This window comes from Leishmania braziliensis, chromosome 29 (genome assembly GCF_000002845.2).
Source record: "Leishmania braziliensis MHOM/BR/75/M2904 complete genome, chromosome 29".
NCBI classification, from domain to species: domain Eukaryota; phylum Euglenozoa; class Kinetoplastea; order Trypanosomatida; family Trypanosomatidae; genus Leishmania; species Leishmania braziliensis.
In genome coordinates this window covers 230118-246590 of record NC_009321.2, presented here as the reverse complement: position 1 = coordinate 246590, position 16473 = coordinate 230118, and the positions used below count along the sequence as shown (strand labels likewise).

The following is a 16473-nucleotide window of genomic DNA, read 5'->3' as shown; positions in this document are numbered from 1 at the left end:
TTCTCTTCGGTGCCATAGTAGTAGTATACCCACCCTTCCTTCCCCTATATCGCCTCACCAACAACGCTCCCTCGCTTCCCTTCCCTCTTCTTTCTCTGCCTCTGCGTGTGTGCGTATTTTCCCAGGTGTGCTTCGTCGTTGCTCTCTGTTCTGCTAGCTGTGTTACGCGTTCTCTGCCTTTTCATTCTGCCCCACCTCCCTCACTGCGTCATCTTTAGCGCGCTCTCTCCGTTCGCGCGGGTGTTGCAAGTCGAACACACACCAGTCATCCACGCCCACAGCAAAACTGACACGCGTGCAGATGCACCACACCGGTACATCAGCCATTTTTCCTGTGTAGCATCGACCACGCGGCACACACGCATCTCTCTCTATATAGATGCGTGTGTGTATGTATACGTGTACTTTAACAATTATCGATTCAACAGTACGACGCTGAGTGGCAGTATCAGCACCAATACCCACCCCCACGCCCACCCCCATTCAAACCCACCCGCCTTACCTGGGGCTCCTTTTAATATAATTTGGTGCTATCTGTTGGCGAAGTCGCGGAATACGGCTTGGTTTCCCTCTCTCTCTGTACCCTTGTGTGTCTCACCATTTTTCCTCTTGAGGACTTACTGCGAGCAGGCGGCATGGATTACCTTTCCACCTGCAAGCTGGATGTGAACACCACACTCCCGCTGGTGTGCATCAGCACGCTGCTTTCCTTCCTGTGCGGCGTTGGCATAGGCGCAAATGACCTTTCAGCCAACTTTGCGATGGTGGTGGGCAGCGGGTCTCTCAACATGAAGAGGGCCATCATCTACTGCACCGTGTTCGAACTGCTGGGCGCCGCTTTCATGGGTGGTCATGTGGGCAACACAATCCGTAGCGGCATCGTCGACCCTGTGCTCTTTGCCCAGAACAAGGATGTCGTGGTGATCGGCATGACGTGCGCCAGCTTCGCTGCGGCGCTATGGCTGTACTTGTCCACGGTGTTTGGTCTGCCGGTGTCCATCACTCACACGGTTGTTGGGTCAATTGTTGGGTTTGCGCTCTTCGCCACGGGCGGGTTCACGTACATCAAAACGAACGGACTAATCGTGGTGGTGATCTCATGGTTGGCGGCACCAATTGCGGCGTGTGGCGTGACAGCGCTTCTGTTTTACCTCCTACGACGCGACATCTTCAAGGTGAAGGGGCGTTCCTTTGAGCTTGCCCTGACCGTCCTGCCGCACTGCCTGCTCGCGTCTCTGCTGGTGGACTTCTTCTTCATTGTCCTTGAGAAGCCACCGATCATGTCACAGACGTTTGCTCAGCACGTCCCACTGTACATCCAGTGCATCGTCCTGCTTCTCGTCATGCTTTTTTTCTGCTGGGCGGCGAAGGTGTGGGTGTTCCCGCAGGTGGTGGAGGCCGCGATGGGCGCGCAGTCATTCGTGTGGGAGAGCGAGGCGCTGCGCACGGAACCGGTGAACGTGGCGGACAGTTCGACGCTGGATGAGATTAGGAACTTCTCTTTCTTCAAGCCAAGAGCCGACATGAGTACGAGGACATCCACTGTGGCGGGGAGGCATCACCTGCAACATCACAACAGCCAGCGCCAGCAGTACCAGTCGTCAGCCGCTGACGCTGTGTCTGCCCCACCGGCTGTGCCGGCAACTGTGGCGTTGCCACCGCCCTCGCCGTCCCGTAGCCCTGCTCCTGCGTCCACTGTCGACTCCCTCTTGGTCAAGCATCTCAGCGGAGCCGCTGAAGATCGTGACCATTCCGAGAGCAGCTCTACTTGTGATTCTCCGTCGCATTCCTACCCCCCCACACCAACCCCAGTGCATCAGAACGCGTCGTTGGTGCTTTCCTCCATCTCCACATCGGACAGCTCCTTCGTGCGCAAGGGAGCCAAGGTGCGTCTGGCACCTGTGCACATCCACGAGCACTCGTCCGCACCGCACACGCGCACCGTGTCGCTCTCCAACTCCACGACGCTCGTCCAGCATGGTACCAGCGATGTGCATCACCTTCCTGGATGCAAGCTTTCCTCCTCCTATCGCGATCGCCACGAAGCAAAACAGGTGCAGTCGGCTGGTGTGGTGGCGTACGGCAGCACGGATACCACAAAGTCAGCAGTAGTGGTTGCTAGCGGTGAGCAGGGGCTAGTCGGGGTGCCGTTTTCCCCCGTCTTGGTGCACAGCGAGGACGAGTTTGGCGAAGAGGACTGGGCCATGGACCACCCAATGCGGCCCATTCACTTTGGGGGCATCCTCATCAAGCCCTTTAACCCGCGCGCCGAGTACCTCTTCACTGGCCTCCAAGTGGTGGCAGGAAGTATATCCAGCTTTGTCCACGGCGCGGTGGCTGGCGCCAATGCCACTTCAGCCTTTGTCATTCTCTACGATACCTTCACGAACAACGAGTTGCAGGAGCCTGGGCTCAGCTCGCAGTGGTCGGTGCTGCCGGCAATGGTGGGCATTGCAATTGGCATGTTTGGCCTCGGTGCGAGTCTCATGAAGACGGTAGGGATGGAGCTGGTAACCGTGACGCCGGCACGAGGATGGTGCATCCAGATGGGCGGCACCTTCGTCACGATGGTTCTGACAGGGGTTGGCATTCCCGTCTCGCTCTCGCAGTCGCAGGTCGGCGCCGCGATTGGCTGCGGCGTCCTGGACGCCAAGCTGGGCGGTGTGTCGTGGGATGTCGTTGCGAAGGTTGTGGCGGGGTGGGCCGTGACCCTTATTATTAGCGCCCTAACAACAGGCGTGTCGATGTGGGCGGTGTCGTCGCTGCTCTGCACGTAAGTGAGAGCAACGGCATGCGTGCGCCTCGTACATGCACCCAGGCGCGCCTCTGCACTGACGATGAATGGCCGGAGTGCAAAACAAGTGCGCGTGGTCGCGCATTGTTGCTGGTGGCTTGTTGTCTTTTGCCTCCTCCCTCTCCGCTCCTCTGCGTCATTCTCATGCACGCCCATAGGCACGCGTTTCCCCCTCCACTCTTACTGCCGTGCACTTTGTTCGCCATTTCGCCTTTTTGATGTGTTTTGTGCCTTCCCGTGTATCGGACAAGGCTGGTCCCCAATCGCCCGAGACTAGCAGCAGTGAACTGCTGCGGGCAACAGTGGGAAGGCAGTCGAGGGAAGAAGAGATCCCTTCCTTTTCCCCTACTCTGTTGGGCCCGCCGTGCACGCTTGTCTTTATGGGGACGCGGTTGACCCAAAGTAGAGAACATCGAGTGCCGGCTTCAGGGCGAGACGGCCTTGGTGCGGAGTCTTTGATGCATCATGGCAGATCGAGCATGCGCAGGTGGCAGGCGTTTGAATACACTTGTGTAGGGCCGAGGGACGGTTTCTCTTCCCCTTTCCTTTGAAGTGCTGGACTTCGCCACAGAGCACTATCGCCGCCGCTACCCTGGCATCTCTTCGTGTCTTCTCCCTCTCTGCGTCTCCTCTCTTCCTTGTCGCATCGGCAAGACACACGCGAGCTTGCGTTGACCAAATACTTTAAAGACCCCTTCGCCACGCACTGCAGCTGACTCATCGGCGTCCGAGCACCACTAGTGCACAGCAGCACACAGACACCATCCCCACTGCATAGATTCAACGACGGAAGCGGAGGGGAGATCTGCCATCATAGAGCACCACAGGGTGTCATCGTTCAGCGTGTGCCCTCTTTTTCTTTTTCACACCGTCCATCGCGTGCGCACCTCTCCTGCTCATCGAATACAAACACAATGCAGACCTCAGCGGTCCTAACCGGCGCGGCAGTGCGCCGAACTGCCGCGGCCTCTGCCGGCAGCGAACCTCGCACTAAGTTACCGTTTCTTATCAATGTGGTCAAGAAGGCTCAGAAGTCTGCCAACACCACAGCGGCAGCAACACCTGCGTCCTCCTCGATATCGGCGTCGTCGACCGAGCCGTCCATCCTGGCTGCCGCCTTCAAGCCGTACCCGCTCCTGCCCTCCGGCGAGACCAAGCAGGCCGCCGGCAGCTCCCTCCTGTACAAAGACGACGCCTGCGTGCTTGTGAACGACGCCTTTCCCAAGTCGATGGTGCACTGCCTGGTCATGCCGCTCGACCTTCGCCTACAGTCTCTCAACGCACTGAACAAGAAGGATGTCCCGCTCCTGCGCCACATGATGTACGTAGGGGATGCGTATGTTCGCTACTTAAAGACGACAGCCCCTCACACCTACAAGGCGCGCCGGTTCATTGCGGGCTTCCACGCCCTTCCCTCGCTGCCCATGCTGCACCTCCACGTGCTTTCAATGGATCTGGATAGCCCCTGTCTCAAGCACAAGAAGCACTACAACAGCTTCGCTACGTTTTTCTTTCTTACGAGTGACCGCGTTCTGGATGACCTGGAGCGGCACGGCCGGGTGACGCTGAACCAAGATGTCGTCCACCTTCGACAGATGGAGGAGGGGGACATGAGGTGCCTGTGGTGCGGCACCGCACTGGCGAACGTGCCCGTGATGAAGTCGCACATCAAGAGCTGCCCGCAGAACAACGCTTTGGAGCAGTCTTCTTAGGCCTGGTGGTAGGGTGGGTGGCCAGTGGACTGAAAAGGAGGCGATGTGGTGCCGTGTGTGGGGTTTGTTTTGGTTCGCAACGACGCACAGACTGGGCACGCAAAGGTCAGTAGTGGCACTCAAAGAGGTCACTTCTCCACAGGATGACACTGCTGGCGGGCTGCAGAGAGAAGGCACCGGCTTCCGGGCAGTGTGGCCGCTTGCGCAGCACGCCGTGCTTCGATGCACGTCTACACGTACTAAAAAAGAGCCCCCCCCCTCCTCTCCACTGCTGCAGGCGATTCCTGCCTTGGTGGTAACAGCGGCGCTCTCCCCACCGGCCTTCTCAAGCTCGCTCGCTTTCTCTCTCTCTCTCTCTCTCTCTCTCACTCCCCCCTCTCTCTCTCTCTACCGTCCCTTTCCACCCCCTTTTTTTTTTTTCAATCTTCAACTCAGTGTCGTCGTGCGTGCCAAAACGTGCGAGTGCGGCGGCACGCAATCTTCCCACACTTTCGGTACATGCCGAACCCCACACAAGAGCGCATACGCACCCGCTGGTTTATAGCATTGGGCCACTTCTTAAACTTCTCTCCTGCCACTGCCGCTCTTGTTACTGATAGTACCCGCTGGCGCTGCTGCTGGTATGACTGTTTGCCAGCACAGGGCTTGCATCCCTGACGTCCACTGAGCTAGCCGGCTTTTTTCTCTTCCTTTTGAGGCTTTGTGTGTGTGTGTGTGTGCGCATGTGTGTGTCCATATTCTCTTGAGTAGCTGGCGGCACCACGATCACGACTGTCGTAGCAATTGAGCCTCCTTGCTTGACTCCCAGACGGCATACCATGATCCAACCTCAGAGCACTCTGTTCCGCCGTCGTGAGGGCGGCGCCGATAATGATGGGGCATTTAGCTCTCCGTCCTCTTCCCCCGCCCCGTACCAGACGCGTCCCGGGGCGGCAGCTTCCGCTCCAGTGCGTGCAGACGCCTCGCAGGAGCAGGAGAACGACGTTCTCATGCAGGCCCTGTTGTCTGACATGCGCAGGGCCAAGAAGAGCTTTACTAGGATGGGCGATGAGGTGCGAGAGCAGAACGCGGTGCTGGAGCGACTGCGCGCCTCCTTCCTGACTGCGCAGAACTCCCTTCGCCAAACGATGCGGCACCTGGACAAGGTAGGCTGGGGAGGCTTCAAACACATGTGGGCGCTGGCGCTCTTTGTGATTGTCTTTTTCATGCTGCTCTACTTGATGCTTCGCTTTCGGTAACTCAACACACTCGCGCAAAGGGCAGGTCAATTATTTCCTGTGAAGGTGTTGGCCTGCGGAGGGCTTTGTGTGTGCGTGTGGCGCATACGTCTCCCTTCGAGCTGCTGGGTCCGACGCGTGGTGACTAATGCGAGGTCTCATGGTTGTGTTTTCGCTTTGAATTTTTTTTTCTTCAGTTTCCTTCCGCCCTTGTGGGCGCGATGGCGCACATAAAGCGAGGCAGCTGCGCCGCTGACTATGAAAACAGGCAAAGTAACCGACACGTCACTCCGAGGTGCATGCCGGTGCCGATACGCAGTCTTGAGTGCCAGAGGAATGGGGCGTTTGCATTGCTGGAGTTGTGCACATGTGCAATGAAAACGAATTCTGCAAACCAAAACCTCACCCCCCTTTCTCCCCCTCTTCCGTCAACAACGAAAAAGGGGCGGATAGGTGCTGCTCACGAGCAGCTGGGCCCGTTGGCTCGCTGAGTGGACACCCAGATGAGTACATCTGTGCATGTGCGCTGATGTCGCCTAAATCCCCCTTTGCCGTTCTTTCTTGTGTGTAGGCCCCACTGACGCGTGCGTGGTGCTGCCCCTTAGCGCACTCGCGTCTTGTGTCAGTTGCGAGGATGCCCCTACCCTCAGGTTACTGCGTATATACTTCAGCTGCATGCATGCATGCATCCTTCGACCAACATTGCCTTCCCCTCCCCAGAGGCGTGGGACACCCACGTGAGGCAGCCTATGATGATCCTCTTAGTACGGCCTACTCACGCTTCTCCTTCTCTTCCACCCTACCTTTCTCTTGCTGACTCTCTTGCCGCTCCTCTCGCACCGTCTTTCTCTTGGTGTACATGAACCTACACCATCACCGCACACCTGTTCCCAAACTTGTCATCAACCCCCTTTATCTACACGCGCGTGTGTGCGCTTCTCGCTTTCTGTCGCTTTCTCCCTGACCCACGGACGCATGGGCGCCTGCATGTGTGTGGGTGTCTTACGTCGCAGCTAAGAAGAAATCGTCACTGTCCAACTGGTGTTTATGTTCAAATTTTAGTTTTTTTTTTGCTGTTGTTTTTCCCTTTGCTTCCGCTTTGTTTGAGCTTCACATCTTCTCTGACGCCGTTGTTGTTCTTCTCGCACTTAGCGCGCACGTGCATCGTCTCCTTCGGTCTTTTTGCTTTGTTCCTTCTTCAGTTGAGGGGCGCAGCAAAACCCCCCAAAAAGGAGAGCGGAAGGAAAAGGGGACGTACAACGACATAAAAAAAAGAGAGAGAGGGAGAAGATACGACATATTTGCTCACCTTGTTGGATCCTCCTCTCCGCGTTTTTATCTTGAGTGCAGTCGCATTCGCCACGTCTCCCACCTACCTATCCACCATATACCCAACTCAGGCGTTGTCGCTACCCCTGTCTCTCCGCATTTTTCCTTGGACGTTGTTCTCCCTCTCTTTTGATTGTATTTTTACCGTCTGAGCGTCTATTTCGCTGTTCCATCTTTAGTTTGCTTTATTCACCAACTCTTTCTCGCGTGCAACCTCACCAATTTTTCTGCAACTCCCACCTCGCTCCGCCCTCTCTCCTTCCTTTCGTTCTTCGTTTGTTTGCTTTCGTCTGTGTGCCTTCTCCCCCTCCCCCTCCCGAAGAGCCACAGCCACAAAACAAGCAACCAGTCAACCGAAAAACAAGCACGCTCGCAAGCAACGTCTATGGGCATCCCTTTTTTTGTATTTATCCAGAGCTCAGTGTCTCCCTGTTTTTCTTTCCGCCTCCCTCTATCTACTTCATAAGGAGCATCACCGCCAGCAGCCGCAGCAGCTCCCCAGCGAAGTGGAGCATAAGTGACGCGCACGGGCATCGTCGTTGTTGTCCCTCTCTCTTTCTCTCTGCTCTTTCATCGTTGTCTGATACGTACGTGAAGGTGATAGATAAGGGAGCGGTGCACCACAGGACGACGGCAAAGTGCAAGTCGGTAATGGGTGAGGCCTGCGCAGCGCTCAGCGATACGACGCACAAACAAAAGGGTGGGGCCTTCCAACTACCTTTTCGTGTCTTATTATTATTACTTGCAAAGCAGCCACAACGCCAGCGAAGAAACTTAGAGGAGGAAAGCCGATACGCTTGAACGCGTAGTCGCCGGGGGTGTTAACGCTAAGCAGAACAACTCGAGCAAAGTAACCAATTAAGCCCCGGTGAGGCCCCCCCCTCTCTATTTTCGCTTCCGTCTCTTTTATCTCCCCTCCTCCCACCGGACACAGCCCCGCGCCTCTAACGCGCCAGCCTAACGTTTCTACTCCGAAGAAAAGCAAAAAGACAAGCACTGCTGTTTCTTCTCCCTCGTCATTCTTTTCTATACCTCTCTTTCTTCTCGCCTAGTCCCTTCTCCTCCCTCAGTCGGCTAGCGTTATTGGTCCACACAGCCGACAACCGCAACGCACCAAGTCAAAGGACATACCTTCTTGCTGGAAGTTTCGATTTCTCTTCGTCCCTGTGTGTGTGTGTGTGTGTGCGTGTGCGCGGGCATAAGAAGGCCTGGACGAATTTGTTTTTCTTTTTTTTCATTTACGAACGCTCTTTGAGCCGCTTTTGCTTGGCCTATTTTTCTCTGTCTTCTGTGAACAAAGTGACTTGAGCGGGCATTGTCGTGTGCGCTCGTGCTGGCCTGCTCAGTGCTCTCATCTGGCGTGACACCGGTAAGCAGAAAAGGAAACAGCCAACCAACCAAACAAATACCCAACATACAAACAGTGCGCAAGGCACCCTCAACTATCTCCTCGAGCAAAGTGAAAACGAAAAGTCAAACGAAAACACAACTTCTTTCAACCAGTTGTTGGTGCGACCGCGCTGTCTCCCTCTTTAAATTTTTCTTTTCTTTGATCAACGCTTCTCTCTGTGTACGCTGTCCTTGTCTTGTCTCTCTCTCTTTTTGTTTGTTTCTCCATTGGTTTACCCATCAACTTCACTGTTTGTTTCTCTTCAACGTAGCACTTCTATTTTCACCTCCCCAGCTTCACTTCTGCCCCCCACTCTTTTCGTGTGTTGGGTTGAGGCTCCGACTCGCTCTTCTCTGATTGTCTAGCGCCCTTTCTTGTTGTGGCTTCTCTTGAAAAGCTGACAGGGGAGGGGTGAGGTGACTGCGCGCTCCTCTTTCCTCTTCGCTCCCCAAGTCTCTGCTTGCTGTGCTCTTCGTCACTCCCGCTCCTGTGGCCTGCCGTGTCGATTCACCTTGCCAGCATAAATTGACGGCGCGTGGTTTGTTTCGTACATCGGTCTCCAACTTCCCCTCTCCCTCCTTCAACAAAGAGGAAATACAACGACACACATTGGCTTCTCTTGCTTGTCTACCTCCACCTGAGCGTGACACCGCCTCTGGTTGCTTTTACTTTCCCTCTCTCCTTTCTGGGTGGTTGTCCCGCTTTTCTTTCCTTCGTGGCCCCAGTAGAGCTCTTCGCGTATTTTTCTCTCGTTCTCGACCTCTGTCTTCTAGTTTGTCTTTGCAGCTCTGATATAAGCCGAGATATCATCTCGGTGCCCTCTTTCATTTTTCTTTGTCGCCTTCTGGTTGATTCGCGTTGTGTCTGTCTGTCTGTCTGTCTGTCTACCTCCTCTTGCTGCGAGTGTGGATTTCTCCTACATTTTTGTCTTCCTTTCTCCCTCTCTTGCCTCTTTCGTGCTTTCGTTCGTCTCTCTGTCTTTTTCTCCTCGAGCTCCACTCGTTGGCCCCCCCCCCTCCATACCGCAGAAGTGTTCCCACAGGACGTGTCCGCTTCTTCCAAGTGGTCTCGTCTGTTTTTTTTTTTTTTCTTATCGCTTCGCTCAAGTTCGCTTCTCCCTCTCACCCTCCTTAGACGTGAGCGGAGGCCGGCAGAGGGGTGCGAAAAACGCGAGGGCAGCGCTCCGAGCACGTACGAGACCTCCGCCCTCTCTTCTCTGGTAAGTTGAGCTTCACCCTATATAACAGCCGAGTCAAGCCACAGGAGTTGAGGACGGAAGAGCAGAAAGAAAAGAGAAGACGAGGCGTAGCGGACCAGGCCCACCCACCCCCCAGAGAGACAGAGACGCACGCAGTGGGCTGACTTCTCAAACGCAACTCCAGCAAAAAAAAAAAAATAGTTGCCTGACGGCATCGAACACTGAGGCTCTCAGGCGATAGGAAAGCCTCCCGTGTGTGCGTAAGACACCTGCAGGCCGTCTGTACTCTCTTTGTCGTTCTCTTTTTTTTCTACGCTCTTGCTGTTTGTTTGTTCTCGCTGCCCCTCCTCCTTCTTGCGCACGCGAGCCCCCCCCTAGAGAAGTCCCCTCCCCCTACCCCTTCCACTGGCCCATACAGGCAAGTAGCGCAGCACGGCTAAGGAGAACAATTGCCCCTTTCAAATTGTTATCGCGTTCTATTTTTTTTCTCTTTTCAGTGTATTTGGTGTCTTTGCCGTTCCTCTTCTCTCCTCTTCTCGGCCTTTTCTCATTTCCTCTTTGGTCTCTCCTCCGATTTCTCCTCTACGTTCATCTCTCCACCCCCCGAGTGCCCTTCCCTCTTCACTTGACCGGCTCGGAGATCACACGCCAGGCACCCAACCCTGTACAAACGCTGCACCTCAGCAGAGGCGTGTCCCCACCCCTTCTCTCTCCCCTGGACGTTCGTTCTTTCACTTGCGGCTTTCGTGCCTTTCTCTTCTGTGCCGCTCTTTCTTGTTTTTTTTTTTTTTTCTTTTCACTGTTGTTTTGAGAAAGGCGGGCGCATTTTTCTTTTTCTGAGCGTGTATTGCTGCCGGCACGAGAGGAACCACAGACGTGTCATACCGTCCCCCCGACCGCTGCGATCACGCCCGTCGCAATGCCCAACTTTTGGCGGCAGTACAGCATCCAGCTGTACGGGTTTCTGGCCAAGACATTCCTACAGCGATGGCGCATGCCCATCTCCACCACGGTGGAGGTCCTTCTCCCTTGCCTCTTCACCATTCTGATATCCATCGCCTACTGGGTGTCGGGCCATTCGACTGTACCGGCGCAGATGTACGACGGCGGCGCCAATGTGCCGCTGAACATGACGGACTTTGTGTCGTATTTCATGTGCAAGAAGGTGGACTCAAAACTGGCGGTGCCATGGCGCCCGTGCCCGCCTGGGATGAACTCATCGTTTCTCACGTGCCTGTCGCTCATCGGCAACGGCAATGAGATTTGCATCCAGAATGCCCTCTACTCGGCGCTGTACCACATTCTGTACGGCATGTTCTATGGCAAAGGCTCATACGGTATGAACACAATGGACGGCCACCTCACGCTGTCGGCCATGGTGACCGAGGCGACGCACGAAGAAAACCCAACATTCTTCGGCCGTGGTGGTAGGGACAGCCTGTCGCACTATGGCAAGCTGCTGGTGTCAAGCGACTCGGATACGCTGGGGCAACGCTTCATGACGTTCTGCCGCACCAAGAGCGCGATGTGCGGCGAGGTACTTTACCCCAATTCCTTCCCTTCATTGACCAGTGCCAAGGACTACGCAGCAGAGCACGAGAACACTGTCTGGGCCATCGTTGACCTTCCGAAGGCCTCCCTCACAGCCAACGGTGAGACAGAATTCACCATTAGCATGAATTTTACGGCTACTGCGCCAACGTCGAAGGGGTCATCGAAGAGCCTCTTCACCCGCGGCCTCGGCGCCAACGACGGCAGCGACGGCTACGTGCTCTACTGGGCTAGCGGCTTCTTGACGCTGCAGACATTTGTGCAGGAGTTCTACATGTCGGAGGCTCTGGCTAACCACACCGTTACTGGCCCCGCTTCCTACGACTCGGACCCCGCGACCGGCGTGGACGGCATCAGCAAGTACCTCTCGCAGTACGGCTCTACCTTAATCCCGATGCCGACGCCGTCGCGCTACGACAACTCGTTCCTGACGAGGTGGGCTTACTACATGCCGCTGCTCGCCGTGATGGCTATCCTGTACCCGACTTCACGCCTCGTGATGCTGATCGTCAGTGAAAAGTACAACGGCATTCGCGAGGCGATGCTGATCATGGGCCTGCATCCGTCCTGCATGTTTTTTGGGTGGTACTCCTCCGCACTCATCATGGACTTCGTTTCTTCGCTGCTCGCCGCCATGTTTCTCAAGATCGGCTTCCTCGACAAGGTGGACTACAGCCTCCTCTTGCTGCTCTACTTCTCTTTCATGCAGCAGAACACGGCCCTCTGCTTCTTTGTCAGCTCCATCTTCCACAACCCGCGCGTGGCGAGCTGGTGCATCGCGTTTGTGCTGTTCTTGTTTGCGATCCCATCCTTCTCCTTTCCGGATGGCATGACCGACATCCAGAAGATCTTCTGCTGCCTGCTCCCCTGTGTCGGCTACATCCAGGCGTTCAACATGATGCTGAACTACGTTTCCTTCGGCTGGCACTTTGGGTGGCCGCAGGCGCACATTGGCTACTTCAACTTTTCCATCGCGGTTGGCATGATGTGGGCCTCGTTCGGCGCGCTGATGCTCCTCAGCTTTTACTTGGACCGCGTCTCCTTTGGCGCAGTCGGCCGCCGTGCCCACCCCCTCTTTTTCCTAATGCCGCTGGTGAATCGCTTCCGCAAGCGCAGGATACAGCTGGTCAAAATGTCGGACATGGGCAGGCCGATTCGCCCTGGCTCTCTGGTCGAGTGGGCCAGCAGCGAGGAAGTCGAGCCGGGCAACACGTCATTTGCGGAAGGCCCGGTGAAGAAGGATGGCAAGGCATCGCCGTCAGATTCCAGCCGACTCATAGAGCACCACCATGATGTTGTTAACCCAATGGACCCCGGTGTCGCTGCCGTCTTCTACCGCCTGCGCAAGATCTACATTGGTGGTGGCATCCTCGGCTTCTTCTACACGTACTTCACCGGACTCTTCCGCGAGGGCGACCGCATCGTCGCGCTGGACGGCGTCACCTTTGCAATGCGCACCGGCGAGGTGAGCGTGCTGCTCGGCCCCAACGGTGCCGGCAAGTCCACGATCATGGGCATGGCGACTGGCATGGTGAACCCGACGAGCGGCGATGTCTTCGTGCGCGGCTACGACGCCCGGACGCACCTTGACGAGTGCCGGCAGAGCATCGGGTACTGTCCTCAGCGCGATATTGTGTGGTCTCTGCTGACGGTGGAGGAACACATCACCTTCTACGCGCGCATGAAGGGGTCTAACTCAGTGAACGTGCAAGACAAGGTGGAGTACGTGCTGGACCTCGTCGACCTGCAGGAGAAGCGTCACTGCAAGGCAAGCAAGCTGTCGAGTGGTCAGCGCCGGCGTCTGTGCGTCGCGATCGCTATGGTCGGTGACTCTTCCGTGCTGTTTCTCGACGAACCCACGTCCGGTATGGACATCAAGGGTCGCAAGATAGTATACGATGCCCTGAACCGCACCCGTGTCCATCGTAGCGTGCTTATCTCCACTCACCTTCTCGACGAGGCCGACCGCATTGCCGACCGCGTCCTCATCATAAACAAAGGATTGCTGTCCGCGGAGGGCTCGACGATGTACCTCAAGTCACAGATGGAGGTCGGGTACGTGGTGACGTGCTTGCTGGACAGCAACATGAGCATCATGGAGGAGAACGGCGCTGCCGAGGCGCTGGTGGATTTCGTGCGCGCCGAGAGCTACGCGGCGCAGAGAGTCGACGGCGGCAGCAACGAGGGATGTGTGGTGCTGGGGGTGCAGCGGCGCGGCCGCGAGGTGTCCTTCCGCTTCCCGATGACCCTTCTCGACTCAGCTGGCGTGTCGCTTCTTTCAGTGATTCAACGCAACAGCGAGCGGTTGCACTTGCGCAACGTCGCGCTCAACCTGGCGACTCTCGAGGACGTCTTCTTCGCCGTCACGTGCACCACACCGCTCATGACAAGCGTGACAGACGGCGAGCTGGTCGGCGGGCGAGAGGGTGAAAGCGATTCGATCGACACGCCTGAGATGCCGTTGACGATCACCGACCTTTATGAAGAGAAGAGGGCTTACTTCTTCGTCTTCTGCCGGCACTTCCGCGCGCTCTTCCTGAAGCGACTGCACTATGCCCAGCGCGACGTCAAGCTACTCATCTACCAGGTGGTGCTGCCGATCATCTTTCTGCTCTTGTCGCTGTTCATTACCCTTGTCCGCGAACCGACCCAGCCCGCCCTTCGGCTCGACATGACCATGTACGAGCACTACGCCTCTAACCCATCTCAGGTGATGACGGCATACTCGAACTTTTCCGGCTACGTGCAGAACTTGACCCGCTTCCCCATGAGTGTCACGAACGCCTTCCACCTCGGTCCAAATCTGTCCAACAGTGTCTGGGGCTCGTACTACCTCACCGACTTCCGCGAGATGCCGTCTGGCCTGCCCAACGTGTCCTACTCCATGAGCCAGCTGTTACTGAGCGAAGTCATGACGCACAAGTTGCCGCGCTGCGTTGCTGTGGCGCCGGTGGGGGCGGTGTACCAGCAGGGTGTGCCCAAGGAAACTCCGACGTTGCTGCACAACACATCGTACAGCCACTCCTCCCCACAGGCCGTGGACGCGCTCTACCACCTCGCCACGTATCAGCTCTTCGGCTCCTCCGTGCCGATGCCGACTGTCGTCAACTCGCCCATGCCACTCGGCGAATTTGAGAAGTCGCTGGTGTCAGCAAACAAGCAGGTCATGATCGGGATCTTCATCATCCTGCCCTTCATCTTCATTCCGTCCAACACGATCTCCTTCATTGTCGAGGAGAAGGAGTCTGGCGCCCGTCACATGCAGTGGATTTCCGGTGCCAGTGTCCTGGCGTACTGGTTGAGTAGCTTTGTGTTCGACTTTGCGTGCTACATCGTTACGCAGATTTTGGCCTTCGTCATCTTCCTCATCTTTAGACGCACCGAATACATTGGCAAGGACACCATTGACGCCGCCCTTGTGCTCTTCCTCTTTTTCGGCCTGACGTCGATCCCGGTCAGCTACTTCCTGAGCTTCTTCTTCCGCTCCAGCTTCACGGCGCAGTCTGTCGTCTTCTGCATCAACTTTACCTTTGGCTTCCTGTGGGTGACGCTCGAGTCGATGATCGCCGAGCACGCACTGCGGTTCGCGGAGGTGGTGACCTACGTTCTTCGCATCTTCCCAGCTGTGTGCTTCGGCGAGGCCATGTACGTACTTTCCGGCGTGCAGCTGGCCAACTTGATGTTCCCGAACCGCGCCAAAACAAGCTTGTTTGCGCTGCTGCACTTCAGCGAGACGGGCCACCCCGTTGGCGGTATCGGCACAGGCCTCATTTATATGTCTTGCGTTGCTGTGGTCTGCACTGTGGGGCTCGTGGTTCTTGAGTACCTGCGGGTGCAGCGACTCGACGCGGTCTTCACGCAGTGCTGCACAAAGCCGAACGCCGAGGACGAGGAGGAGCACCACCGCCTCGAGGAGGCGCACCCGTCCGTGAGGCAGGAGGAGGAGTACGTGTGCTCAGTGGAGACAGGACCAGAGCCCGCCTGCGTTGCGGTGCAGCACCTCAACAAGCGGTACATAGGAGCCAGTCACGCGGCTGTCCACAACATCTCGCTCGGTGTGAAGAGGGGTGAGGTGATGGGTCTGCTGGGGCTTAACGGCGCCGGGAAGACGACGGTGGTGAGCATCCTTGCAGGTGAGGAGGTTGCGACAGCCGGCGAAGTGTTTGTGAACCACCACCCCGTACAGTCAATAGAGAGCCGCTCCTTTGTTGGCTACTGCCCGCAGTACGAAGCGCTGCTGAGCAATCTCAGCGCTGAAGAGCACCTCTGGTTGTATGCCCGCCTGCGCTCGATCAAAGAAAAGCACATCAAGGCAGAGGTGCACATGCTGCTCAAAGAGCTAGGGCTGTACCCGTTCCGCAACCAGTCTGCCGCGTCTCTAAGCGGTGGCAACAAGCGCCGCTTGTCCCTTGCCATCGCGTTGGTCGGACACACAAAAAGTGTGCTTCTGGACGAGCCAACGTCAGGCATGGATGCCGTGGCCCGTGCACAGACGTGCGATATACTGCGCCGCCTCGCGGCTGACAAATCCGTGGTGCTGACCACGCACCGCCTGGACGAGGTCGAGGCACTGGCCGACCGCGCCGCCTTCGTCGTGCGGGGCAATCTGCGCTGCATCGGTACACCACAGGAGCTGAAGAACGCGTACAACACGACTGCCGCCTACACGCTCAATGTGCTCTTCCCCATTACGGTGCACTTGCAGGGCATACACGAAAACCTGGTAGAAAAGGTGCGCAGCTACGTGCTCGACACCATCACTGCCGCGTTGGGGGAGAATGTGCGGCAGACGCTTCGGTGCGAGGTGGTGGAGGTGCACCCGTGCTCGATGCAGTTGACCGTGAACGCCGACCTTCCTCCCATCTGCATCGCTGTTTCGAACCTTCAGGGGGGCAGGGCGGAGGGCATACCTGCAACGGCGTATGTCAGCGTGAGCCAGCCGACGCTGGAGGACATTCTTCTTCTCCAGTAGTAATGCGGCCACTCAAACAACAGCGCACCACACCCCATGCGCTCTGTTGTCGCACTGTATTTCGCTTTTTATTCGGCACGCCTCTGTTCTTCTCGGTGCCTCTTTGCCTTTTCTCCCTGTTCGAGCTGCAAAGGCTGTGGCTGCGTTCGTCGCCGTCGTTGCCTTTTTCCCTCATCGAGGTCGATGGCCCACTCCTCGTCCCTCGTGCGCTCCTCTTCTCTCTTCGTTTCGTCGTATCCAGCGCTGGTTTGGTACCGCTCAAAAGGAGCGAAAAGGGAAGTTGGCCAAGCATAACACCGAGTGAAAGGAA

At 56.6% G+C, this 16473-nt stretch overlaps 4 protein-coding genes across 4 annotated transcripts; all 4 read left to right on the top strand.

The window, feature by feature from the left end:
- Positions 1–635: 635 nt before the first annotated feature.
- LBRM_29_0660 (putative phosphate transporter) lies at positions 636–2777 on the top strand (the record flags this gene model as incomplete). The annotated part of the gene is made up of 1 exon (XM_001566363.1): positions 636–2777. One exon carries the CDS (start codon positions 636–638, stop codon positions 2775–2777), a length of 2142 nt encoding a protein of 713 aa, XP_001566413.1.
- A 931-nt stretch (positions 2778–3708) lies between these two features.
- On the top strand, positions 3709–4506 carry LBRM_29_0650 (conserved hypothetical protein; the record flags this gene model as incomplete). Its single annotated transcript, XM_001566362.2, has 1 exon — positions 3709–4506. One exon carries the CDS (start codon positions 3709–3711, stop codon positions 4504–4506), a length of 798 nt encoding a protein of 265 aa, XP_001566412.2.
- An 818-nt stretch (positions 4507–5324) lies between these two features.
- Positions 5325–5744, top strand: LBRM_29_0640 (putative BET1-like protein; the record flags this gene model as incomplete). Its single annotated transcript, XM_001566361.1, has 1 exon — positions 5325–5744. One exon carries the CDS (start codon positions 5325–5327, stop codon positions 5742–5744), a length of 420 nt encoding a protein of 139 aa, XP_001566411.1.
- Positions 5745–10559: 4815 nt separating this feature from the next.
- LBRM_29_0630 (putative ABC transporter) lies at positions 10560–16163 on the top strand (the record flags this gene model as incomplete). The annotated part of the gene is made up of 1 exon (XM_001566360.2): positions 10560–16163. The coding sequence occupies one exon, from the start codon at positions 10560–10562 to the stop codon at positions 16161–16163; it is 5604 nt and encodes a 1867-aa protein (XP_001566410.1).
- Between the last annotated feature and the right edge of the window lie 310 nt (positions 16164–16473).